The sequence below is a fragment of the Anastrepha ludens genome, chromosome X (assembly GCF_028408465.1).
Source record: "Anastrepha ludens isolate Willacy chromosome X, idAnaLude1.1, whole genome shotgun sequence".
NCBI lineage: Eukaryota > Metazoa > Arthropoda > Insecta > Diptera > Tephritidae > Anastrepha > Anastrepha ludens.
The window spans coordinates 71,013,809-71,023,445 of NC_071503.1; the positions used below are offsets into that span (position 1 = coordinate 71,013,809).

General features: G+C 42.8%; 1 protein-coding gene across 1 annotated transcript; it reads left to right on the plus strand.

Annotated features, from left to right (window-relative positions):
- Positions 1 to 455: 455 nt before the first annotated feature.
- LOC128870195 (uncharacterized) lies at positions 456 to 4,042 on the plus strand. Its single transcript, XM_054112789.1, has 2 exons — positions 456 to 1,410; positions 1,530 to 4,042. The coding sequence occupies exons 1-2, from the start codon at positions 456 to 458 to the stop codon at positions 4,040 to 4,042; spliced, it is 3,468 nt and encodes a 1,155-aa protein (XP_053968764.1).
- The last annotated feature ends 5,595 nt before the right edge of the window (positions 4,043 to 9,637 follow it).

Below are 9,637 nucleotides of genomic sequence, written 5' to 3' on the forward strand. Positions count from 1 at the left end.
GAAATTGTATCAAAGAATTTGCTTTGTTTCGAATTAATTTTATTCTCTTTCATCAAATCATTGAATTTATCGTCTAGCGAAGCGGGCGAGGGTACGCTGGTTATAATACAAGAATCTATTTGAAACGAAGCGGTTATGTTTTTCTTTAAGCAATCCGCGTCAACATTTTGGTCCTTCGAGCCGGATAAGTCAAGCCCGCGAGCATTTAAAGTTTAACCAATAGATTTTGGCTAAGGTGCATACAAGTACTACATATCGCAAATAATTAGCATTTTTTGGGTTCTTCTACCAGTCGGTTTCGGCTAATTAAATGAAAGTGTATTATCGCGATTAATTAGTGTTAAATATTAAGTAACCAGTGAACAAGGTAAAAAAAAAAAGGGGAGCTCTAGTGCGTTGAGTTGTGCGTGATAGCAGTGCGAATATCGTCCTTCAAATCTACAAGGACAAGAAAAATGTCGAGCTCGGTAAAAACACGCGACTCTGCACTTAACGCCATTAAGCGGTATATGGCTAAGATTACGGACGATGCTTTTACGATGGATGCAGAAAGCATAAAAAGTTATATGCAACTGCTCAGTGAACAGTGGACTCGCTTTAATAGCGCTCAAGATGCGGTCGAAATTTCGTGTGGAAGTGACAATATGGACATTGAAGAAAGTGTGCGAATTCAAGCTGAGACGTGGTACTCTACGGCTTTAGCAAATTTCAATCGCGCGCAGAAGTGTCGTGCCGAAGCGCAACCCGCGTCCGTGACAACGCCTGTGTCTGCAGCAATACGGCTGCCAAAGATGGAGCTGCCTAAATTCTCTGGGGACTCCACGGAGTGGATCGGTTTTTTTGACGCATTTTCTACCTTAGTCGACTGTAATGCCGCATTGTCAAATGGTGAAAAACTTCACTATCTTCGTAGTTGTTTAAGGGGTGACGCGTTAAAAATCATAAGTGGGTTTAAGATATGTGATGTTAACTATGAAGAAGCTTGGGACCTACTAAAATCGCGGTATAAGGTCATGCGCGTTATAGCTGAAGGACATTTTAGAGCTATGGCCAACGTTAAGAGGGCAGCTAGTGATACCGCCGACGCAATTAAGGGAGTGATCGACGCCTTCCAGCAACACATACGCGAGCTTAAGGCTTTGGGATGCCCAGTGGAATTTTGGGACGATTGGCTAGTGTACGAACTAGTCAATAAATTAGACTTCGAGACACGAGAGCAATGGGAGCTATCACTCGTCACTGATGAGCCTCCGTCATTCGAACAGCTGTCCACGTTTTTAGAAGTTAGATATCGTTCTCTATCAATGCTATCATCGTCAACGGTATTAGTGCCTGCTAAGGGTAAAACCGCGTCGGTGTGTAAGTCTACGAATGTGTTTCACGCAGTGCAAGATCAGAACAGCACGGGTTGTACATTTTGTAACGGGCCACACAAAATATACAGTTGTAAAAATTTCGGGATCTTGACGCAAAGGGTAAATCGAAATTTGTGAGAAAATCGCGCGTGTGTATGAACTGCTTGAGTTCAGGCCATTATAAGGCAAAGTGTAACAGCACTTCTGCATGCAGGATTTGTCATCAACGCCATCACACGCTGTTGCATAATACTACCGCTACAACTAACGCTACAACCGTTGCTCATTTCGTCAACAGCGCCTCTCTTAGGCCTTTCTCCCCCGCCGCAGACGTCATGCATCAAACGAACGCAACCGTTTCATCCGCTAACGGTCCTTCCACAGACACCGCTGCTGCCTGTACGTCTTCATATTTGAATGCCAATCCCAACCAGCCTCATCCAAGAGAAAGAACTGTGCTGTTGACGACCGCCTTAGTCCAGGTACGCGATTGCTCTGGTCATTGGCAACCCTCTCGCTTGCTGTTTGATTCTGGTTCGCCTGCTTCCTTCGTAACCGAGTCATGTGTACAACGCTTGGGATTACCGCGAAGAGGGTCCGCAATATTGATTTCTGGAATTGGTTCCTCCCAAGGGATACGCTCTAGAGGTGAAGTATTACTTTCAGTATCATCTCATTTTTCAGCCCAATGCTTTACTGTTGACGCATTGATTCTGCCTAAAATCAGAAGTGATTTGCCAACACAGCCCTTGAAGGTGTCGGCGTGGCCGCCCATACAAGATCTACTTTTAGCCGATCAGCACTTCATGAAACCCGAGCGTATCGATATCTTGGTCGGAATGGACGTCATGGGACAGCTCCTCTGCTCGGAGATTCGTAAGGGCCCACCCGGTACGCCCATGGCTCAACGAACGGTTTTCGGTTGGACGTTGTTTGGAAATGTCGATGGATCCGAATCCACTTCGCTCGGCTTACAGTCTCTGCATTGTGAAGTTCAGTTAGATCGAGCGCTCACTAGACTTTGGGAGTTAGAAGAAGCACCGAAAAAGGCCCACCTCACCTACGAACAACGCTATTGTGAAGAGCTTTTCGAAAAAACGCACAGAAGGTCACCTGACGGTCGATTTATAGTAGAGCTGCCGCTCAAATCTGACGTGCCCTTGGGAGCATCACGAAGTTATGCTGTTCGAAGTCTACTAAGCATCGAAAAAAGACTTGCGCGAGATGACGACCTACGCCAAAGCTACAATGAGTTCATGCAAGAACTCATCGACATGAAGCACATGGAACTTGCACCACCGTCAACGGATCAAACGTTCTATATGCCGCATCACCCCGTTGTAAAAGAGTCAAGCGTCACGACTAAATTGAAAGTCGTGTTCAATGCGTCCGCCAAAAGCACCACCGGGAATTCGTTGAATGATGCATTATTTGTTGGTCCCCAATTGCAACCTGATTTATATTCAATTTTAACACGTTTCAGAACGCATCGCTACGCAGTAACCGCGGACATCGCGAAAATGTACCGCCAAATATGCATGTCCACGAAAAACCTCGATCTACAACGCATTGTCTGGCGTCGTGACCCGACGTCACCCATAAAGGATTATCGCATGTTGCGCGTTACTTATGGTGTTGCCGCTGCGTCCTACTTAGCCGTTAAATCGCTGCAACAAACCGCAAAATATTCGTCACACATTTGTGAGAAGGCTGCTGCCGTCATCCATAAGGACTTTTACATGGATGATCTCCTCACTGGTGCGTCTTCTAAAGAAGAGCTGCTATGTTTACAACGAAACGTCTCCGAAAAACTGAAGGAAGGGGGCTTCGAACTTCGAAAATGGGCGTCTAATTGTGCGGAACTTTTTGAAAATGTTTCGAATGCATCGGAAAATATATCACACTACCTAGTCGATAGTAAAGATGTCCATGCCTTGGGCCTGATATGGAATACAGAGGAGGACTACTTCACGTTCTCAGTTAATCTGAATCAACCACCCACTATTTTAACGAAGAGAACATTCTTGTCTGATGCTAGCACGCTTTTCGACCCACTGGGTCTGCTCGCTCCAGCGACCAAAAGATCAAAGATGTGGTTTCAGGAGATCTGGCGTATGAGTGTCGGTTGGGATGACGTTATTCCAGACTGCATCGCAGCACAGTGGCGACAACATCGCTCGGAGTTACTACTGCTATCAAGTTTAAAGATAAGTCGCTGGTTTGGCTCAGGAGCAGGTGAGTCGTTCACTAAGCTACATATTTTCGCTGACGCTTCCGAACGCACTTACGCTGCCGTAATGTACGCGCGCACATTACACAACGACGGCAGTAATACTGTTGTGCTGATCTCGTCGAAGACTAAGGTAGCACCACTTAAAACAACAACCCTGCCACGCTTAGAATTGTGCGCTGCACATCTTGCTGCTAAATTGGCGCGAAACGTGTTACATAGCTGGGGTGATCTCCGCTATCCGATCTATGCTTGGACTGACTCAACTATTACATTGGCATGGCTTCAGGCGCATCCTAGTAAGTGGATAACTTTCGTTGCCAATCGCGTTGCTGACATCCAAGAAGTTTTACCGCCTGAATGTTGGAACCATATCCGCTCTGAACTGAATCCAGCAGATTGGCTCCGTCTGAACTACTGCATCAAAAACTATGGTGGTCTGGTCCTGAATTCTTAAAAGGTCCTGACCATTTCTGGAAGCTATCACCTTCGCAACACACATCTCAGTTGGGCGTTCGTAGCAAGGTCGTCGCCCATGCTACGAGCTCAGATGACCACTGGCCGGTATTGATGAGATATTCATCGTATTCCAAGCTGCGCCGCATCATTGCTTACGTGTTAAGGTTTTTCGTCAACGCTGGTGTTAAGACACGAATCAACGCTGCTAAACGGGTCGGTCCTCCCTTCTGTCAAGAGATATCCGAAGCTGAACTGCGCTTGATAAGGTATACACAATCACTGTATTTTTCTAATGAAATTTCTCTTTGTAACAGAAGAAAGCCGATTCCGCTTCGGAGTAGTATTTTGACATTGCAGCCATATCTCGATGGGAAAAACGTCTTGCGAGTAGGAGGTAGGATCAAGAACGCTGAAGTAGCTGCTGACGTAAGACATCCGATTATCCTGCCAAAAACTGCCCACTTGCGAAACTGATCATTCGCGATATTCACGAATTCACATTACACGCTGGACCCCGCATCATGCAAACCATCCTGCAACGTCGATATTGGGTTATTGGCGCCCGCAGCCTAATTCGTAGCACATATCGCAAATGCGTAAAGCGCACCTGTCTCAACTGCAATCTCGCCGCACAATCAATGGGGGATCTACCTGCGATCCAAACCACCTACGGGCGCTGTTTCATCCACCCTGCTGTCGATTTTGCTGGACCATACTCTTACAAGTTCACTCATGGGAGAGGAGCGAGGGCCACCAAGGGTTATATTTGCGCTTTTATTTGCATGTGCACCGGGGCGATGCATTTAGAGTTTGTCGGAGATCTATCAACATCGAGCTTCCTCAATGCCTTTAAAAGATTAGTAAGCCGCAGAGGTTTTTGCAAGGTCATTTCCTCTGACAATGGGACGAATTTCGTCGGGGCCGAGAAGGAGCTTCGAATTGCGTTTGAAAGGTGTATGGCGTTTTTTTCAGACTCTAACATCGAATGGCGTTTCAACCCTCCGTCCGCGCCTCATATGGGGGGTACTGGGAGATTGGCATAAAAAGAGTCAAATATCATCTGAAACGTGTCATGAGCGAAATTTTTCTGTCCTACGAAGAGTTCAACACGCTGCTAACAGAAGTAGAAGCCTGCGTCAACTCCCGCCCACTCTGTGACAATTCTGCAGCCGCTGGTGATGTAGAGGTACTTACGCCTGGCCACTTCATTGTCGGTGAACCGCTTAAATCTATCCCGGAGCCTGAGGGTCAAGGGCTCCGTGGAAATCTGCGTCAGCGGTGGCAAGCGATCTCTGCCATGAGACAGCATTTCTGGCGCCGTTGGAGAGACGAATATCTCGTCAGCTTGCAACGTCGTACCAAGTGGCTTCGCCCTTCACGCAACATCGAAGAAGGTGATGTAGTTGCAGTCTTCAACGAGCCTACCCCTCCGACGAAGTGGACGCTGGCACGTGTTATTAAATGCCACCCTGGCGCCGATGGACGCGTGAGAGTGGTTACGCTGAAAACACCGCATGGCCAATTAGTTCGGGCCATAGTAAAGCTCTGCCCTTTACCAACGAAAGGAGATTTGTTTCACGGAGAAACTACTAATTCATCATAAATGTTACCAAGCTTTTCATATTTCTCTGTCCTATAATTTGTAACTTTCTATATTGAACTTATTGAGATAGTTCAAGGGCGGCGGTATGTTGAGTCCGTCTATGCATTTAATTTAAGTTTTAATTTTATAATATTACTTAAGGGTTAATGTCAGCAATGTAAACACTTAATTGCTTTTGTTATATTCTATTTTCTGCTATATCCTTTGTTCTTACACGTATGTACATGCGTAGGTACATATTGCTGTTTAATTAGAGGTCTTTGAACTTAGATTTTATTTACTGCTTTTGTTATTCATCCCACAATTACCGCATATCCTTTTCTTACACGTATGTACATGCGTAGGTACATATTGCTGTTTAATTAGGTCTTTGAACTTAGATTTTATTTACTGCTTTTGTTATTCATCCCGCAATTACCGCATATTTTACCGCTTATGTTTTTACCGCATAACTTACCGCTTTAGAGAATGCATATAAATGCAACCGCGCTAATTGTAAATTATAATATAAGAATCTATTTGAAACGAAACGGTTGTGTTTTTCTTTAAGCAATCCGCGTCAACAACATATATAAAAACACTTTGATATAGGACAATTTCTTTTTCCAGTGTAAAGATCTAAAACATATATTAACAGACCACAATGACTTTTTTTTTTTATTTAACACATACCAAATTATAATAATTAAGTCGCAAATCTTATTAAAAAATTTTATATTTAAGTTTTTCAGTTCAACAAAATTGCACTTAAAAATAGGTAAATAGTAATTATTGCACTTGTTAAAACATGTGTTAAATTCGAAAGCTCACAGATATGCGAATATTTGGAACAAAACAAAAACGAAACCAGAAAAGACCCCGTAAGGAAATAAATTTTCAATAAAACAAACAAAATTTGGAGAATTCTGAATTTAAAAATTTCGCTAAAGCGCCGCTAGATTGACCATTTCTCCCACTGTGCATCGCCTTTAAAAACCGCGCTGTCATTTTTGCTTTTTTCCAAACTGGACAAAGAAGCAAAGCGAATGGGTCTGGTGGTGAACGAGGACAAAAGAAGTACCTCCTCTCATCAAAGAAACAGTCGACGCAGTCGTGTATCGGCACATACTTCACTGTTGACAGTTATAAATTCGATGTTGTAAAAGACTTCGTTTATTAAGGAACCATCATTAACACCGACAACAATGTCAGCCTTGAGACCTAACGAAGGATCCCTCTCGCCCACAAGGGGTACTTGGGACTAAGTAGGCAATTGTGCAGTAAAATTCTCTCTCGACGAACTTAACTAACACTCTATAAGGCTCTCATTGTGCCCGACCTAACATATGGCGCTGAAACTTGGTGTGTATGAGAGAAAGATTCTGCGGAAAATTGTTGGAAATGTGTACGTTGGCAGCGGCGAATATTGCAAGCGATGGAACGATGAGCTGTATGAGCTTTACAACGACAAAGGCATAGCAGCGAATGAAGAGCCAGCGGCTACGTTGGCTGGGTCATGTCGTCCGAATGGATACACACGCTCCGGATCTGAAAGTATTCGATGCGGTACAAACTGGTGTTAGCAGAGGAAGAAAAAGGCCTCCTCTGCGTTGCGATGGAAAGATCAGACAGAGAAGAACTTGCTGATTCCAACAGTCCAAATGATTTTTTGTTTTTTAATCCATTTATTTATTGCAATCAGTTTTCCAACATTCAGCAATATTGGTACTTAAAACCAAAACAATTTATTAAGCCTATATGGAAAGCGCCCAGTTGTTTAACCATTTCTAAAGTGTTTGCTTATTAGCATAATAAGTCCATTGTTGATTTCCTCTTCAGTCTGTTGAAGGAGATGGGATGGAGAGTTATATCTGAGTAAAGGGTTTATGTGTGACTGAAATGGGCATTTGTGATTTAATATGGTGCGCTTATAATCACTCTTAGGGTTTTTGACTGGAATCCTTGAAGTATTTCCATGTTAGAGTTAACTGCAGTCCCTCAGATTTGTATGACATATGTAGGTCCATATTGGTTTTAAGATAACTGAGTAGAGTAAGAGTTTACTTTTTTTAATTCCAAGTTTGGTGAAAACATGCGTTTTCCAAGTAAGCTTGCTGTCGATGTGGATGCCAAGACTTTTTGTAATATTATTTTGGGGAATAATTACATTATTGAGCTTAACGGGGGGACTAGTGTTTCGTTTGAGTGTAAAGGTAACTTGAGCAGATTTTGTCTCGTTAACTTTTATTTTCCAGTCTTTCAGCTATTGAGCTATTTTATCAAGTATTTCTGGAGTTTGAAGGAAGCCACCTCGAGGTGGGAGTCTATAAAAGGGAGTCTGCAAAAGTTCCGATAATAATTTCCTCTATGATTGGTAGATCTTGAGTGTAAAGCAAGTAAAGTGTTGGGCCCATTATACTGTCTTGTGGTACGCCAGCTAAACATAGAGCTCATACTGTTTTTCGTTTTGTTTAATAAAGAAGTATCGTTCTTTGAGGTAGGACTTGATAAAAGTATAATAATTAATGGGTAGAGTGAGTTTTACTTTGCAGAGTAAGCCGTTATGCCGGACGCGGTCGAGGGCTTGAGATATGTCGAGAAATGCGGCCGTGCAATACTTCTTCTGCTCAAAAGCTTTGTGAATGCTATTTACTAGTCTGTGTACTTGTTCGATGGTACCGTGTGTTTTTCTGAAGCCGAATTGGTGATTTGGGATTAATTTTTGGTCTTAAAATATGGGCTTCATTCTTTTGAGAATAAGGGATTCCATAACTTTAGAGGCAATGGGCAATAAGCTGATGGGACGATAAGATTCCACTTTTTCTGCGCTTTTCCCTGGTTTAAGAATCATTTTTATTTGTGCGACTTTCTATTGGGGGGGAACAAAACCAGTTAGTACGATAGCATTATATGTATATGTATGTATGTACAATACGTCAGGAAAGAGCTTCCTTTATCGGGCAGTTGTTTGAGTAGTTCTCCAGTGATGAAATCATATCCAGAAATTTTTTTTACTTTCAGCCTTTTTATTGATGTTCTTACTTCGTTTTTCGAAAAAAGTTTTATGGGCGGGCCCATCTGGTGAATGCGATGCAGGGTGTCTCTAACTTTTTGGGCAATGCTTAACGAGGGTTCCACTTCATGTGGTATAAAGACTTGGGATAAGTAACGCGCAAATAGATGGGCTTTTTGAAGAACCGATTTAACCGAGTTTTTGCTGCTTTCCAAAGAGAGTATTCAAAGAATGATGATGCATCGTGGTTACTGAGGTGGTTTTGAAGTTGAATATTATGTTCTTTTTCAAAGAGTTTTTTGAGTTCTTGCGCAAGCGACTTCCGAGTTTGTTTGTCTTCAGGGTGTCTCCTTTTTAGCTTTTAGCTTTTTTTGAACCACGAGAGTTGCTTGCTTATGGGGCGTGTTGAGTTCCAAGCTGCTTGTAATGTCTTCATTAGACTTGAGTGGGAGCTCCATGTTATTTGTAAGGCAATTAAAGTTCGGATATACTGCCAATCAGTTTTATTGCTCTGAAGAGTGGAGGGGGTAAGAGATTCAACTATGTCTTTATTTAATTTGATCATTACATGAGTTACAGGATATTTCACTTTCTCGAACACTTTTTGCAACGCAAAGTCAATGACATCAGGGATTTTATATGTGTCACTAGGCCAATATGTTGTAGAGCCTGAGAGGCTGTGAAGAGGTTCCATTTTGTGATGGCGGCCAAGAGTTGCCGACGTTTTGGGGTAGATAGACGGGGCTCCCTGCGTGTGTGTTGAAGTCACTGTAACAAACATCGCTTTATTGTGATGGCACAACATAATGTAAGTTTCCTTACCCTTATATGTATATTAATATAAATTCATGTGATATGTACACATATGTATGTGTGTGTTTGTTGCTGTGACATGCAAAGTGAACAAGACTAATTGCTTTGGTTAAAACGAGATACCTTGTATTAATACATAGTAGGCTTAGATTTTATTACGTAAATACCTAATTCCTAAGACTCTT

What these genes read in the sequence shown, in the direction of transcription:
- LOC128870195 (XM_054112789.1), top strand. Translation starts at nt 456, where the DNA reads ATGTCGAGCTCGGTAAAAACACGCGACTCTGCACTTAACGCCATTAAG. An exon ending in AGATCAGAACAGCACGGGTT is followed by an intron (nt 1,411 to 1,529) that starts GTACATTTTGTA and finishes GCTTGAGTTCAG; the next exon opens with GCCATTATAAGGCAAAGTGT.